The sequence below is a fragment of the Ovis aries genome, chromosome 20 (genome assembly GCF_016772045.2).
Source record: "Ovis aries strain OAR_USU_Benz2616 breed Rambouillet chromosome 20, ARS-UI_Ramb_v3.0, whole genome shotgun sequence".
Taxonomy (NCBI): Eukaryota; Metazoa; Chordata; class Mammalia; order Artiodactyla; family Bovidae; genus Ovis; species Ovis aries.
The window spans coordinates 25,767,656-25,785,936 of record NC_056073.1 but is presented as its reverse complement, the minus strand read 5'-3'; the positions used below and the strand labels follow the sequence as shown (position 1 = coordinate 25,785,936).

The window sequence follows — 18,281 nt, the reverse complement described above, 5'->3', positions numbered from 1 at the left end:
TTTTAAGAAAAAATGCAGAAAGACTGCTTACAAGATGGTGGAGTAGAAAAATCTTGAACTCCTCTCCTCTCATGAGCACATCAAAACCACAACTATCTGCTAAACGACCATCAATAAAAGGGACTGGGACTTACCAAACAGATTTTCTATAACTAAAGACACAAAGAAGAAATCACAATGAGATGGTAGGAGGGGCACACTTGTGATATGATCAAGTCCAAAATCCCCTGAGTGGGTGACCCAAAAACTAGAGAATGGTTGTATTGCACAGGTTTTCCCACAAATGTGAGAGTTCTGAATCCCATGTCTCTGCAACCTGGGGGTTTGGTATCAGGAAGAAGAACCCCCAAATTATTTGACTTTGAAGGCCAGTGGGGGTTAAATTGCAGGGGCTCCACAGGCCTGGGGGAAAAGAGGCTTCATTCTTAAAGGGTACACACAGAATCTCAAATGTACTAGTACTGAGGGCACAGTAACTTCATAGTAGCCTGGGCCAGACTTACCTGCTGGTCTTGGAAGTTCTCCTGGGAACATAAGCGGGGCACAACTGTAGCTTACTCTGGGGAATAGACACAGAGGTGGATATACTGGGGAGTATTCATGTGCATGAACTCTCACTGGAGGCTGACATCTTGCATAGTTCATTAACACCAAGTTCTGGCCCCATCCAACAGATGGTAGGAGCCAGTGCTGGGATGCTTCAGGCCAAACAACCAACTCAGGGAAATACAGCTCCACCAGTCAGCAGACAGGCTGTCCAAAGGTTTCTTAAGACCACAGCCACCTCTAGACATACCCCTTGACATGGCCCTGCCCACTAGAGGGCCAGGACCTAGCTCCATTCATCAGTGGTCAGGCATTGGCCCCTCCTGCCAGAAAGCACAAATCTCTAGACCAGACTCATCTACCAGGGAGCAGATGCCAGAAGCAAGAAAACCACAATCCCGCAGTCAGAGGAACTGAGTCTGCAATTTACACTACCATGTGAAGAGCCGACCCTGGGAAAGGAGGCTGATGCTGGGAAAGTTTGAGGGCAGAGGAGAAGGGGGCGACAGAAGATGAGATGATTGGATGGCATCACCGACTCAATGGACATAAGTCTGAGCAAACTCTGGGAGATAGTGAAGGACAGGGAAGCCTGACGAGTCTGCCATTCATGGAGTTGCAGAGAGTCGGACACAACTGAGCGACTGAACAACAAATGTATGAAATAGATAGCTGGTGAGAAGTTGCTGTGCAGCACAGGAAGCCCAGCCTGGCACTCTGTGATGACCTAGAGGGATGAGATGGGGGGAGGGGAGGGAGGCTCTACAGGTAGGTGATCTATATATAGTTATGGCTTATTAGCATTGCTGTATGGCAGAAACCAACAAAACCTTGTCAAGCAATTTTCTCCCATTAAATAATAAATTAAAAAATGAAACAAAACAAAACAGATCAGACTCTACCCTGGGACCAGCTGATCCCTGACCCTTGAGTGGTGCGAGGGCAGTGCACTACTGAGACACCTAAGACATTCCCTACAGAGGGTCACTTCTCCAAGGTCGAGAAATGTAGCTAATCTCTGCGTGTCTGTGTTAGTTGCTCAGTTGTGTCCAACTCTAACATACATAAAAACACAAACAGAACTTCAGATAAGATGAAGCAGCAGAGGTATATGTTCCAGATGTAGGAATAAGAAAGAAATGCAAATATGCACAACACACAAGACAGGTGCTCAAAAAATGATAGGGAATTGTATGGCAAAAGCACTCATTTATCCAAAACTGTATCTGCAGCAATAGTCATATGTGTTACATATTTAAACACAGACCATTAGAGTAAAATGGCTTTAATGTTTCGGTAGCTTATACAAGCAAAACCTAAGCTAGAAATGGTATGGAAATAATGGAAGCAGAAGAGATTAAGGAGAGGTGGCAAGAATATACAGAATTATACAAAAAACATCTTAATGACCCAGATAACCACAATGATGTGATCCGTCACCTAGAGCCAGACATCCTGGAGTGTGAAGTCAAGTGGGCCTTAGGAAGCATCACTATGAATAAAGCTAGTGGAGGTGATGGAATTACAGCTGAACTATTTCAAATCCTAAAAGACTGTGTTGTTAAAGTGCTGCACTCAATATGCCAGCAAATTTGAAAACTCAACAGGGGCCACAGGACTGGAAAAGGTTAGTTTTCATTCCAATCCCAAAGAAAGGCAATACCAAACAATGTTCACACTACGACACAATTGCACTCATCTCACACACTAGCAAAGTAATTCTCAAAATTCTCCAAGCGAGGCTTTACCAATATGTGAACTAAGAACATCCAGATGTTGAAGCTTGCCGGGGGCCAGCGTGAGGAACTCTGCCCATGGCAAAGGTCATGAGGAAGGAGGCTTGGCATATGCAAAGGCGTGATCAAGCCTCAGGAAACCCCCTGTTTCCAAGCATCTACCCCAAAACCAGAGTCTGTTTTTTGCTCTCACCTATACCTCTGACTTTACGGGGGGCTCTCCCCCATAACCGTTTCTCTCAGAGAAGGAGTAAACGTGCAGCTCCAAGGCAATAAAAATCCCTGGGCGTGACAAGAGTGTTTCAGCTTATGGACTCCTCTGAAGGTTATCTAGCCCACCTGTATAGGTTCGTCTGGCCACACGTGATTGTTTACAGCCTCCCAACCTGAGAGGCACAAGATGTTTTAGACTTACTAAAGGCAAATTCTTTTGGGGAGTTAGAAATTATTAGTATAGTGGGTTGGTTAGGAATTATGTTGGTGAAGGGTTTTTTTCATTTGTTGTGTCAATAATTGCTGCTAATTCCCTGCTCTGGGTGGGACAAGGATGTCTCAGGTCAAACCTCTTTGCTGACAGACTAGCTTGTGTGACAGGATTATCTATACTCCTGCCACATGATTGTTTACTACCTCTCAACCATAAACAGCACAGAGAGTTTTGGAGTATTTTGAAAGTCTTAATTAGCATAGGGCTTTTTCTTCTTGTTGAGTCAATGATTGCCACCAGGCCTCCATATACTTAGGCACCTGGGAATATATTAATTAATGTATTGGGAATATAGAGAAGGAAATATAGTAGCTTTTGATGTTAGCAATACTAGACTTTTTGAGTTAATGAATTTTCTCTTTTGTAATAGATCACTGTACTTTGTTATAAATCACTGTGTCCTTGCTATGTAAAAATGTAACTTTATCACTATCTTAAGACTAAATAAATCTTAAGGGGAACATTGGTGAAAGGATTTTCATTTGTTGGGCTGATGTTTGCTGCTAAATCTCCATGTTCCCTGCCCTTATAATGAATATAACTAACATATAGGAGAAATAAGTATTAACCTTTAAGCATATAGGAGAAATAAGTATTAACCTTTAAGATTAATCATGTTAACCTTGGGTTAAACAAATTCCTTTCTTGATTGTAACTCACTACACCCTCACCCTATAGGAATGCAATTTTATTTGGAGGATGGTGCCTGGCTTAAGAAAAAACACCCTTGGAAAAAATAAGTCTTTTGGTTATCAGAAAGAAAGAATCATAAAATCCAGCTGGTCTCATGGCCAGAAGATGATGTAAAATCCCTAAGACCCTTTTTTTATCTAAAGCACCTGATTTTGATAAAGGTCAGGACTGCTGACCCCCACATGACTCTATATTCATCCCTATATGTAACAAAAGGTATAAAAGCAAACCCCTCAAAAAAGAAATCGGATCAGTTTCCGGAAAGACTGATTCCCCCATGTCACTTCTTTCTTGCTCCCTGTTTCTCTGGCCGAATTCCCATCTGGATTCAGCCTCCTTTTCTCCACTAATTTTCCTACTACACTATCCGTTTCTAATCTCTCTCTATATCTATAATTAAATATGTATTTTTCCAAGAACGCCGACGCCATCCCTACCTTCGAATTCCCTGGATCCACCGGGGCTGGACCCCAGCAGAAGCTGGTTTTAGAAAAGGCAGAGGAATCAGAGATCAAATTGCCATCATCCGCTGGATCATAGAAAACGCAAGAGAATTCCAGAAAACATCTACTTCTGCTTCATTGACTATGCCAAAGATTTTGATTATGTGGATAACAATAAACTGTGGAAAATTCTTCAAGAGACTGGAATACCAGACCACGTTATCTATCTACTGAGAAATCTGTATGCAGGTCAAGAAGCAACAGTTAGAACTGGAATGGAACAATGGACTGGTTCCAAACTGGGAAAGGAGTTCATCAAGCCTGTATATTGTCACCCTGCCTCTTTAACTTACATACAGAGTACATCATGCAAAATGCTGGGCTGGATAAAGCACAAGCTGGGATCAAGATTGCTTGGAGAAATATCAATAACCTCAGATATGCAGACGGAGAAGGCAATGGCACCCCACTCCAGTACTCTTGCTTGGAAAATCCCATGGATGGAGGAGCCTGGTGCAGAGTCGGACACGACTGAAGTGACTTAGCAGCAGCAGCAGCAGCAGCAGCAGATATGCAGATGACACTACTCTAATGGCACAAATTGAAGAGGAACTAAAGAGCCTCTGATGAAAGTGAAAGAGGAGTTTGAAAAAACTGGCTTAAAACTCAGCTTTCAAAAAAAGAAGATCATGGCATTCAGTCCCATCAGTTCATGGCAAATAGATGACATGCTTCTTGGAAGAAAACTATGACCAACCTGGACAGCATCTTAAAAAGCAGAGATATTACTTTGCCTACAAAAGTCCATCTAGTCAAAGTTATGGTTTTCTAGTAGTCATGTGTGGCTCCTTGGACTGCAAGGAGATCCAACCAGTCAAACCTAAATGAAATCAGTCCTGAATATTCATTGGAAGGACTGATGCTGAAGAAGCTCAAATACTTTGGCCACCTGATGAGAAGAGCGACTCATTTGAAAAGACCCTGATGCTGGGCAAGATTGAATGGACATGAATTTGAGCAAGCTTCAAAGCCTCCGGTTACAAAGAGACACGACTAAGTGACTAAACCAAGCTGAAACCAGAGTCAATGCCCTTCAATCCAAGAAAATAGAACTTAACAACAGCCAATCACAAACAGTCAAATAAGCTTTCATAAATAAGACAACAGTTTAAGCTATGACCAATAAAATAATTGCTTTGCTTCTGCATAATTTTCTCTATAAAGAGCTTGCCCCTAGTTCCTTTTGGTAGAGCACAGTTAACCACAATCAGTTTGGTGCTGCCCAATTTAAATCAATGTTTACTCAGGTAAACCCTTGAAAATGATATTGTGCCTCAGTTAATCTTTTAGTGTATGAAAACTACTGTATGCATTAAAGAGACACATTCTTAAATTCAATTCCCTCTAAAAACAAAAATATATTTGAATGTCATTAGAAAAAGAGGTTATAAAACTTATGATAATTACATTAGTGTTTCACTAAAAAATCTTTTGGAAATATCTCAGGAAACAAGCTTCATATGTGAGTCACACACAAAATTCAAAATTGAGAGACATATTATACTTGAATTTTCCTGAACATTAAAATCCTCCTACAAGTATTTGAAAGGAATTGCAGTTTGTTGACCTGATAATAAAAACGAAAAAGCTGAACAAAAATTTTTATGGTTGAAAAGTTTAAAAATACAAGAAAACTTAAGTAAAATAATATATACCTGGAAACTCTGGGCTAATATGTTCACTAGTAGTGGAAGAATGAATTTTGACCAATGAATTATATCTAAATTCACACAGTAGTTGAAAGAACAACATAGAAAAAAACTTTAATCAGCAAGTTTGGAGACTTCCTCTCATCTCCTAAAGTATGAGAAAGTATCACTTTCATAGTAATAGGCCTTCAGATTTAGAATACAGATGTCCCAAATTTGGGGTATTTTCAAGAAATACATATATAGTGTAGAAACCATGTGCCTATCAGCCTAAGCTCTTACACTGCATAAATTTCACAGAGAAACTTTTGCAAGTTTCTAGAAACAGAAGAGGCCAGTGCATATGGGGGAAGATCAGGTATGAAATTAAATAAGAAGGAGTAGGAAGAATGAAGATAGGGAAACAAAATGAGCAGCACTTAATATGAACAAAGTTTACAATGCAAAATTCATGTGGGAACAGGAGACATCCAGGTTGAGCCAAAAGATGACATATTTGTAAAAAGGCATGGAATAGAAAGATATTAAGAAAGCAGTTATTTCAATGTTTTAGGAAGACATGGATGTCAGAGAAAATTTACCTGATTTTTTCTGAAGTTCTTCTAAAAAAAAAAAAAAGGAAAGATCACTGTAAATTTTAAGAGAAAGAAATATGAATAAAATGCACATTTACTGAAAACATGTGTTTAATATTAAACCTATAATGACTCATGTAAACACATACCTATGCATGAATACATGTATGCATGCACACACACATGTGAACACACATGCACACACACACACACACACACACACACACACACACTTGGCTGAAAGCTCCCTTTTTTGCCAAGAATACTCTTCAAAAGATGAAGAAGGAGAAGATGAATGAATTTTCTGAATTGAAAACAAGCTGGAATTTTTGTTCTGATCATTATCTTATACAATTTTTCTTTCTTTTGTTTTAGAAAGATGGTAACGATAACCCTGTATACAATTTTTCTTGATCCTTTTTGAAATTATATGGATGTTTACACAAGTTCTTAGTGCTTATAAGTTCTTTGCTCTTAATTATATTTCAATGATCATAACTGCAGGGTTAAGTTCATGGATGCCTCTATTCACAGCATTTTTTCAACCAATTAAAGCTTCATCTTATTTTATGCTTTTGATTTTAACTCATACCTAAATGCAACTTATCTTAAAAATAGTCAGATGGAAGAAATGGAAATAAGGTATTAAATGACAGTGAAAGGGGTTATAAATCAAAAGACATAAAGTTCAGATCAGAAACTTTAAAAAATGCCAAAATATTACAGATACATTTTACTAAAATTTACTCAGCAGAAAGAAAACACATGTAGAGTTTGCAGTAACAGGAAAAATCAGTAATAATGAAACAGATACATAAGAAATGATGAAGAAGCATTACCTTTCAAATACTGTATCTGAATTACAGGTGAAGAGACTTAATTTTATTTGAAAAAATAAAATAATAAAAAAGCATGAACATGTAAAACTATATGTACATTGGCATTGAGGAAGATAATTATTGAAGTTGAAGACAAAGGTAAAATAAACAGAAAAACAATGCCTAGGCATGAAGTGAAATATATTAATGGCATTTACCGTTTTCCTGTTTATATTTATCTGAAAAATAGAAGAAAGAAAAACCAATTCATTAAAAATGAAAACACAGTATCAGGGAGAAAAGAGTAGAATAATTTGAAATCCTATGAGCTTTACTTCTTTAAAAAAGTTGATTGTTATTTCTAAAATATTGGAACTAAAAGTTTTCAAAGACCATCTAATCAGTGAAAGGCAATGCTGTTTTCCATACAACCTCTTAGTGCAAAAAGAATTAAGAAATGAAACCATGACTGAAACAAAATGGGACTTCCTCTAGGATAAACCATGTCAATCATCCTTCATTGGGCTATCTCCTCTTTTTCAGACTAAAATGTCATATTAACATACACAAATATGACATAGGAACTCAAAATGCAATGAAAAGCCTATAGAAAAAGTACCCATTAGTCAAAACTGCATCTGTTGTAGTAATTACATGAAACCTGCTACATGCATTAAAGATATAAGTTCCCAAATTATTTTCAACCTGTAAACAGAAATATAATTTAAAATTTGGAAAGGAAAAATGTTGAACTTTTAGTGATTATATTGATGTTTTAGGAAAAAATCTATCAGAGTCATGTTAGGAAAATAGCTTTTTGTGTTATTCACGAAAAATTTTGAATTGAAGATACACATGAAATTTTCTTGATATAATATCCTTCTACAAATATTTAATAGGTATTGTAGTTCACAGAATTAATAACTGTGTGACCAAACATGCAAAGAATAAGAACATTTATTATAGTTGGGAAAATAGCCAGAAAAAATTGTGTAAAATATTTGTATAACTGAGAACACTTGAGTAATACGATCAAGGGCAGTGAAAGAGTGAGATCCAAGGTCAGAGGTGACCTGTGAATGACAGTGGAATTTATACAGTCTTTGACAGGATAATGCAGGAAGAAACTCCACTCATGAAATCTGGAATCTTCTTTTATCTCTTAAAGCTTGGGAAAGTATCAATTGTACAGTAATGGCCTCTTGAACTTGGAATATGTGCAGTGACCCTAAGTGAATGGATGTTTTCAACACAGTATGTACAGACTGTAACTCATGTATCTGTTGGCCTAATCAATCCCCCTCATCTCACAAAACTAATAAAGGATCAATGGCAAGTCAGTGGAAGATAAGAGAAGCCAATGTTTCTAGAAAGGGCCAGTATGGAATGAAGTAAAAAAGAGAATGAGGAAATAATAAGGAAAATGGAAAGGGACAGTATTTAACGTAGGAGAAGTCCATAAACAAACAAAAACCCTGAAGAAGGAAGAGTAGACATACAAAAGAAGAATGAACCAATCGATCACATATAGGTAAAAAGTCATGGAGTGTTAAAAATATCAAGAAAGAAGTCATTTAAAAAGGACAATGGAATAAAAAGTTATCAGAGATAACTTACCCAATTGTTTCTGAAGTTCTTCTGAAAAATAGAACGGAAAGAACAATCATAGGAAACAAAATCAAATAAAATTCAAATTTATTAAAAAATATGCATGTAAAGTTAAATGTTAGAGTTGGACTAAATATGGAGTTGGACTATAATGATGTGAGAGTTGGACTATAAAGAAAGCTGAGTGTTGAAGAATTGATGCTTTTGAACTGTGGTGTTAGAGAAGACTCTTAAGAGCCCCTTGGACTGCAAGGAGATCCAACCAGTCCATCCTAAAGGAAATCTGTCCTGAATATTCATTGGAAGGACTGATGCTGAAGCTGAAACTCCAATACTTTGGCCACCTCATGCGAAGAATTGACTCATTTGAAAAGACCCTGATGCTGGGGAAAGATTGAAGGCGGGAGGAGAAGGGGATGACAGAGGATGAGATGATTGGATGGTATCACTGACTCGATGGACATGAATTTGAGTAAACTCCAGGAGTTGGTGATGGACAGGGAAGCCTGGTGTGCTGCAGTCCATGGGGTGGCAAAGAGTCGGACACGACTGAGGAACTGAACTGAAAGTGAAAGTTGCTCAGTCGTGTCCAACTCTTTGCCACCCCATGGAGATAGTCCATGTAAATCTCTAGGCCAGAATACTGGAGTGGGTAGCCTTTCCTTTCTCCAGGGCATCTTCCCAGCCCAGGGATTGAACCCAGGTCTCCTGAACTATAGGCAGATTCTTTACCAGCTGAGCCACAAGGGAAGCCCAGAATTGAACTGAACTGAAAGTTAAATGTATCAGAATACAGATAAACACACACATATGTGTGCCTGCACACATTTGTGAACCAACAGTTGTTGAAGGATCACTTGTGTCCAGAAAATATATTTCAAATGTTGAAGGAGGGAATGGACTGAATTTAGTGAACTGAGAAAAAAAAAATTTTAGGGACACATTCGTTCTGCTGTTTACCTTATAAAAATACTATTAATCTGTTTTTAGCCTTATTTAGGCTTTTATTGTTGGACTGTGAAGAAAGTTGAGCACCGAAGAATTGATGCTTTTGAACTGTGGTGTTGGAGAAGACTCTTGAGAGTCCCTTGGACTGCAAGGAGATCCAACTAGTCCATCCTAAAGGAGATCAGTCCTTGGTGTTCTTTGGAAGGACTGATGCTAAAGCTGAAACTCCAGTACTTTGGCCACCTGATGAGAAGAATTGACTCACTGGGAAAGACTCTAATGCTGGGAGGGATTGGGGGCAGGAGGAGAAGGGGACAACAGAGGATGAGATGGCTGGATGGCATCACTGACTCTATGGATGCGAGTTTGAGTGAACTCCGGGAGATGGTGATGGACAAGGAGGCCTGGTGTGCTGCAATTCATGGGGTTGCAAAGAGTTGGACACGACTGAGCGACTGAACTGAGCTGAACTGAGGCTTTTATTATTCAATTGTTAACTTTATACATTCTTTGACTTCCATGAAATACATATATAAGTCAATTCTGGTTATTGCAGTAGCTTTGTCATGCATAGTCACCAAAAGCCACTGTTCCAGTATAGTGAAACACTATTCCAGAAGGAAATCTAGGTTAAGTTTCTAGGAGTCTCTATTCATTGCATTTTCATGAACCCATTAATATTGAATTTGTTTTGTGCAAGTTTCTATTTTAACGTGTACTTGAATGAAGCTTATCTTATCTAAATCACATTGATAGAAGATGAATACTGTGTTTGTTAGATGACAGTGAAAGGGGTTCTTGAATTATCTTGGGATACACCTATACATTAGCCATTCTAAAAATGACAAAACATCAGAGACATATTAAAAAAATTTACTTGACAAAAGTATTTGTCTACACATGTCGAAATGCAGGACAATTCAGAGCAATAATAATACAGGAAAGTGAATTAAAAACAGAAATGGCACATGCAAAATAATGAGACAAAATCATGTCAAAATATACAGATATAGGAATAGAAGGTGATGATCATTGGTAAAGACAGGTGCAAGAGACACATGAAAGCGTGAGTAGGCACACTTTTTCCTGTTTGCACTTATACTGATATAAAAAGAAAAACAATCAATCTGCATTCAAAATGAGGGTACATATCAGGAAGTGAGGAGGATAAAAATTTGAAACACTTCCATAATTTTCTCTACAGTTCAAGCTGACCAATAAATCTAAAGAATTGGAATCAGAAGATTCCAAAGTCTCCTCACCAAACAGAGGCAATATTCTTTTACTTCCATATGGAGCTCGGTGCACAAGAGCTAAACAGAAAACTGATCATGAGAGGAAGTTGATATAACTTTGTTGGATAAACAGTACCAATCCATGGTCTTTTAGAGGCACTTCTTCCATTTTAAAACAGAGTACAAATACACAAAACACAAAGATAGGTTGTTAAGAGAGATGAGGAAGAAAATAGTAAAAGCATCCATCTGACCAAATCTGTTTATCTAGTAGATGTATTTCAAATCTATTCAGTCTGACAAAAAAATTGAAAAATACCATTAGAAATGGAGAATGCTAAACTGTAAATGATTATATTTGTATTATATTATAAAAAATTTTGGAAAAATTCCAGTGTCTTTGTGTCATTGACCTACACCATTCTCAGTTGAGAGATTAATCAATGAACTTTCCCTAATATATGAGAGTTTTTCTCTTAACATTTAAAAGAAATTGAAATTTTCAGAATTCATAATTGTGTTAATAAAAGTATAAGAAAAATTCATTTTGATTTAAAATAAAAAAGATAGGAAAGATTATGTAAAATATTTGTACACCTGAGAACATTTGAGTAACATTCACAGGCTGTGTAAGAGTAAGCCTCCAGTTCACGTTTGACCAAAGAATGGTAGTAAAACTATATTTAGCTAATAAGGGTTCTTGTTAAAGTTTGGTGGATAATTAATTGAATCTTAATGGTCTCTCATATTTCCTATATAAAACAGAAGTCCTAAATTAGTGGGCAGTGTCCATAAAATATATATAGAATAGAAACCATGTGCATATCAGCCTAATTTCTTTCATCTCTCCAGCTTACTAATGTAATAAGTGTGACAAGTCTCTGGAAGAACACAAGATCAGTGTTTATAGGGAGGTATAGATACTGAATGCAAAAGAGGGATTGAGAATGAATGAAAAGTATAGGAACAGAAATGAAGAGAACATAATGTGACAGAAGATCATGAGCAGAAATGAGTGAATGGGACATGTAGACATCCAGAAGAATGAGCCACTGGAAGCCATATAGGTAAAATGGAACTCTAAAGACACCAAAAAAGCAGTCATTTAAATGGTTATGGGAAATGTCAGAGAAAATTTACCAATTTGGGGGGGAAGATCTTCTGAAAAATAAAATGCAAAGGTCAATGTAAATATCATGGGAAGTAGATGTGAAGAAAATTAAATGTATTGAAAATTCTAAATAAAGCCCCAAATTAAACTATTAACATACAAAAGCACACACACACACACACACACACACACACTTACTCACACACACACTCCCTCACACATAAGTACCAACAGAGGAGGAAATCCCATTTCTATCCACAGAATATTTTACAAAAAAAATCAAACTAGAAATGGAGTGAAATTACTGAAAGAGAAAACTTTCTAGAAATATTAGTTGTTACCTCTTAAAATATGCTATTGACTTCTTTTGGCATTATTTAGGCTTTTATTATTTGATTTGTTAGCTTTGGTAAGTTCTTGTGTTGTGCTGTTCTCAGTCTTGTCCCACCCTTTGCAACCCCAGGGACTGCCAGGCTCCTTTGTTCATAGAATTTCCCAGGCAAGAATACTGGAGTGATTTTGCCGTTTCCTTCTCCAGGGGATCTTCCTGGCCCAGGGATCAAACCAGAGTCTCTTGTGTCTCCCGCACTGGCAGGTGAATTCTTTACCAGTAGTGCCACCTGAAAAGCCCCAACCCATGGATATATAGCCTTGTTGCATGAAAGGAAGGATATCGAAATATTAAGTGGCAGTGATGGTAGTTTCAAACCAGATGGCCTGAAGTTATCTTGAGTAAAGTTTAAAAACAGAAAGTTTAAAAATACAGACATATATTTTAATGTAGGAGGCCCAGGTTCAACTCCTGGGTCAGATCCCCTGGAGAAGGAAATGGCAACCCACTCCAGTATTCTTGCCTGGAGAATTCCATGGACAGAAGACCCTGGTGGGCTACAGTCCATGGGGTTGCAAAGAGTCAGACATGACTGAGTGAATAACACATACACACAGAATAATGAATAAATTCCCTAATATCCTGCTACCTTAACCAATGTAACAGTTGTATTATTAGCAATATGTAGATGTTTAACATACTTGACGAGTTTAAGATTTTCCAGTCAGTATTTCTTTGATGCTCAATCTCTAAAATCATTGTGAAGTGGGATCTTATTTAAGCTGGAACCTGTGTCCTCTTCAAAGGACCCCAGAAGCCTAATGCAGCTTCCTTGCTGTTCATTTAACAAGATATTCCAAAGTAATTTTGACATTTTCTACCTGATCTGAAAATGGCTTTTTTTTTTTTCAAGACACTTTACATTCTTTCAGTGAGAAATTGTTTATAGAAATCACAATCTTGGAAATGGGAAACAGGAATTTATGGAAAGTTGATCATAGTATCCAGACCTATTCAGTGAAACAGATACATGTGTATATATGAAATAATAATACATCATTGGAACTTGCCTTTTCCCTGTTCTTTCTTGTCTGAAAAATAAAAATAAGAAAGAATTAACATTCAAAATGAAAGTACAATGTCAGGAAGAGATGAGTATACAATTTTTAGAAGTATTGAGTTTACTCTGTAGTTTAAGCTCACTAATATTTCTGGGAATTGGAACCACAAGTTTCCTAAAGCCATCAAACCAATCAAAGGCAGTGTAGTTGTACAACTTTCACCCACTGTGCAAAGCAGTTAAGATAGGAGATGACACCTTGAGAGAAAGTAGATATGACTTCCTCTGCGATATATATATATATATATATATATATATATATATATACACACACACACACACATATAATCAATCATTATTCTTTCAACAGACCTTTTTCAGAATAAAGTGCAAGTATGTTCACATACAAGACAGATACTTAAAAAGTGATGAGGAAGCATATAATATAAATATTCATCTGACCAAAACTGTATCTGTAGCAGTAGTTATATGAAGCCTGCCACATACATGAAAGAAGTATATTCGTAAATTCCACTCAACCTGGAAACATAAAAGCAATTTAAAATTAAGGAGGGTAATAACCTTACAGAGGTATTCTAAGATAATAGCTTTTTGAGTAATTTATACAAAAACTTCAGAATTGAGGTCTATATTATCAAGAAACATATTAAAGATATAAATTGCTTTTACATCCATAAAAGAATTTTATTTTGTATAGTTAACTTCTATGCCAACAAAATGCAAAAATATAAGAATGACTATAGCTGGTATAAAAAATATGAGTAAGAATTGTGTAAAATATCTGTATACTTGTGAACACTTGGGTAAAAAGATTGTTTGCAGTGGAAGACAGCTTCATGCTTACAACTGACCATTAAATAAAATCAGAATTTACACTTTTCTGATAGAACAATCAGTAGAGATAATTAATCACATGTTTATTATCTCATAAGTAATAAACTTTTAAAAGTGTCTATTGCAAAGAAATGAGCCCTAATATTTGGAGCATGTGACAGAGGTCCAAAGTTTGAATGTTTTCCAGAAAAATGCATAGAATAAAAATCATATGCCATTTGTCTCATGACTTCTCAGTGAAACTATGGAAGGTCTCTGGATTCAAAAAAAGACCAGTATTTACAGAGAAGAAATGGTGTGGAAAGAAAGAAGAAGTGAGCACGAATGGAAGGAAGGGACAAGAAATGGAGACAAGTTAATAGAGGAGAGGTAACCAAAAACTTGGGGAGGGAAGTGTAGACACCCAGGAGAAGAGTGAGCCAAGGGATGACATAGAGATAAAAGATAGATAATCTCAAAAACACCAAGAAAGGAATAATTATAAAAGGATTTGGGAGTAATGAGATGTCAGAAAATTTACCAAATATTTTCTGTGGTCTTTCTGAAAGATAAAATGAAAAGATTAGTGAAAATATTTTGGGAAAGAAATACAAAAAATCAAATATTACAATTTTTAAATTTAAAAGTAAACCCATTCGTTTGCAGATAAACACACACACACAAATATTTTCCATGCAAAGATGCACATATACGCACAAACACTGTCTAAAAGCTCATATTTATCAGAGAATTGTCTACAAAAATGAAGAGGAGTGAAAGAGAGAATTTACTGAACTGAGAAAAATTTAGAAATGTTAGATAAAATATGTGTGTGCTGTGTTCAGTTGCTCAGTCATGCCTGACTCTTCGCAACCACATGAACTGTAGCCTGCTAGGCTCCTCTGTCCATGGGACTTTGTAGGCAAGAATACTGGAGCAGGTTAACATTTCCTCCTCCAGGGGATCTTCCCTACCCAAGGATCATACTGGAGTCTTTGCACTGGCAGGCAAATTCTTTACCACTGAGTCACCTGGAAATTCCTATTAGATAAAATAACTACCTTTAAAAAGTGTTCTTAATCCCTTTTGACATTGTTTAGACTTTTATCATTTGATATGTTAGCTTTAATAAGATCTGTGGCTGCTATCAATAATGATATAGTTAATTCTTGTTTTTGTAAGATCTATGTTGTTTAACCAGGTGGCACTAGTGGTAAAGAATCTGCCTGCCAATGCAGGAGATGCAGATTCTATCTCTGGGTAGGGAAGATCACCTGGGGAAGGAAATGGCAACCCACTCCAGTATTCTTGCCTGGAGAATCCCATGGACAGAGGAGCCTTGTGGGCTATAGCCCACGGGGTCATGAAGAACATGTAGGACATGACTGACTGGCTGAACACACACTTGTTGTATAAAGTTGCTTAAAACACTGCAGCAGATAATACTGAATCACTGGCCCTAGAGAAAATGCAGGGTCATATTCCTGGGCACTTCTATTCACTTCTCTGCTTGCCTATTTAATGAAACCTAACTGTAGTTTAACTTCTATTTTAATTCATACCTGAATGAGGTAACAAATAAATTATTTGATAGGAAGAGGAATGAGATACTAAACATTGGTGAAAGTCGTCCTCAGTCAATAGCTTGAACCTTTCAGAGAAAATTTACGCACTATAAACTTTAAAAGTACAAAACTTTTCAGATATATTATTCACAAAAATTGTACAACAGAATGAATCTGTTTATATTGATTTCAATGATTAGGACAAATGAAAGAGATAATATTGGGGAAAATTTAATAACAAATGATGGCAAACTGTAGTTGGAAAGATAACAAGACTAAGTCATGAAAAATATGTTTGTTGGAACTGAGAAGTATAATCATTGAACACTGAAGACAAAGGTAGAAGAAACAGGTGAAACACGACTAGGTAGAAACAGATGAAACGTGACTAGGTATACAATGAAATAGTTGAATTGGACTTGCCTTTTTCTTGCTTACTCTTATCTGAAAAATAAAAGAAAGAAAACCAGTTTGTTCAAAGTGAGGGCTCAATGTCAGGAAGGAAGAGGATAAAAAACTTTTAAAGTTTTATAGTTTATGGTTCAAATTGACTCTTATTTATGAGAATAGGAACCTTATGGACGATCAATCAGAGGCAGTACTGTTTTATATTCTCCTACTTCTTATGCAAAAGGAAATAAGATAGGAAATTACATAATGAGAGGAGACTGACTAGGAATTCTTCTGGAATAACTAGCATAAATATTTTGTTTTTCATTAGAACTTTTCCTTTTTTTCAGAATAAAATGCAAACAAGTGCACATACATAAGATAGGTACTTAAAAAGTGATGAGAAAGTATCCACTAAAACACCTTTGTGTCCATAACTGCACTAGTACATGTAGTCACAAGAAGCCTGTGTGTGCTCACTCAGTCGTATCTGATTCTCTTGTGACTATAGCTTGTCAGGCTCCTCTGTCTCCGAAAATTTTCCAGGCAGGAATATTGGAGTGGGTTGCCATTTCCTTCTCCAGGGGAATATCCCAATCCAGGGACTGAACCTGAGTGCCCTGAGTCTCTTGAATTTGCAAGCTGGCCCTTTACCACTGAGCCCCTTGGGAAGCCCATAAGAAGCCTGTTCCATTCATTAAAGATATATGTTCCTAAATTCCACTCCTGAAAATGAAAATGTAATGGAAAAATATCACTGGGAAAAGAAAAATACTAAAACTAGTAATTGCATTAGTGTTACTGAAAACATTTTAGGAATATCTTGGGACAAAAGCATAAAAAGGTAGCAGAAAGCTCACTGACCATTATTGACAGTCAAAGTTAAATTTGGTAATATAATTGTGATGCATAACTCACTCAAAACTCAAAGTTAAAATAATGAATGTAGTAAAATAGCCATAACTACAACAAATTGTTACTAGTTACAAATATTAAAAACTATGTAACTTGTAATAGCAACAACCTAAAATGCGAGGTGAAGGAGAAGCAAAAAAGGTAAGGTTTAGGAATTCCTCTGAAGTTATGTTATTATCAGCTTGAAATAGGGTGTTATAATTTAAGGTATTTTATGTAAACTTCATAGTAACCCAAAGGGAAAAAAAATCTGGAATAATTATGCAAAAGAATATGATAAAGAAATTAAAACATACTGATAAAAAAAGACATCAACACATATACACACACAAAACAGAATAAGAAACAGGGAACAACAGACCTACAGAATAACTGAAAATAAAAAAAATGGCACTAGTAAGTTTTTACCTATCAATGGTTAGGTTAACTATAAACAAATATTCCAATCAAAAGACATAGAGAGGCTGAATGGAAAAAATAATTAAAACAAAGACAGATTCAATTTTATGTTACCTACAAGAGACTCACTTTTATCTTAAAGAGACACATAGATTGAGGGTGAAGGGATGGAAAAAGACATTTCAAGCCAAAAAGAGGAAAATGAGACATATATATTTCATTACATAGTGAAAAGGGGGTTAATTCTGAAGATACAACAATTATAAATGTCTATGTGTCTAAATATACAAGACACATATTCACAGAGATAAAAGGAGAAATAAATAGCAATACAATACTAGTGGGGTACTTGAATACCTCACTCCCAACAATGAATAGATCATGTAGGCAATCAGTAAGGAAACAGTGGATCTGAACAACACTATAAGCCAAATATACCTAGCAAATATATCAAGAACACATATCCAACAACAGAAGAATACATATTCTTCAGAAGCACACATGGAATATTTTATATTTAGATCATATATTGGGCCACAAAACAAAGTCTTAGCAAATTCAAGAAGACTGAAATCCTACTAAATATTTTGTCTGCCCACAATGGCATGGAACTATCAATAAGATGAGTCCAAAAATCAATAAGAAATGGAAAACTGGAAAATTTACAAATGCATGGAATGAAACAACACTCATTAAAAGCTAACGGATGAAAGAAGAATTTAAGGGGGCATACATTTTCTTGAGACAAAGAACATGAAAACACAACATATCAGGACTCATGGAATGCAGCAAAAGCAGATCTAAGAGGGAAGTTCATAGCAATAATAACCCATTATATATAAAAAGAAAAAAATCCCCAAATAAAAACTGAACTCTAT

The 18,281-nt window shown here is 36.4% G+C and overlaps 1 protein-coding gene across 12 annotated transcripts in view; it reads right to left on the bottom strand.

Annotated features, from left to right (window-relative positions):
* Window positions 1-18,281, bottom strand: part of LOC101121635 (butyrophilin subfamily 1 member A1-like) — a 51,392-nt gene that overhangs the window by 19,566 nt on the left and 13,545 nt on the right. For 5 of the 12 annotated variants that reach the window (XM_060403737.1, XM_060403735.1, XM_060403738.1 and 2 more), the window contains exons 4-9: window positions 14,676-14,696; window positions 13,311-13,331; window positions 11,939-11,959; window positions 8,625-8,645; window positions 7,226-7,246; window positions 6,196-6,216 (exon numbers count right to left, since the gene is read on the bottom strand). In XM_060403737.1, coding sequence (XP_060259720.1) covers window positions 6,196-6,216; window positions 7,226-7,246; window positions 8,625-8,645; window positions 11,939-11,959; window positions 13,311-13,331; window positions 14,676-14,696 — 126 coding nt within the window. The remainder of the gene's footprint in view (window positions 1-6,195; window positions 6,217-7,225; window positions 7,247-8,624; window positions 8,646-11,938; window positions 11,960-13,310; window positions 13,332-14,675; window positions 14,697-18,281) is intronic. The other 7 variants (XM_060403744.1, XM_060403742.1, XM_060403745.1 and 4 more) reach the window with 2 other exon arrangements.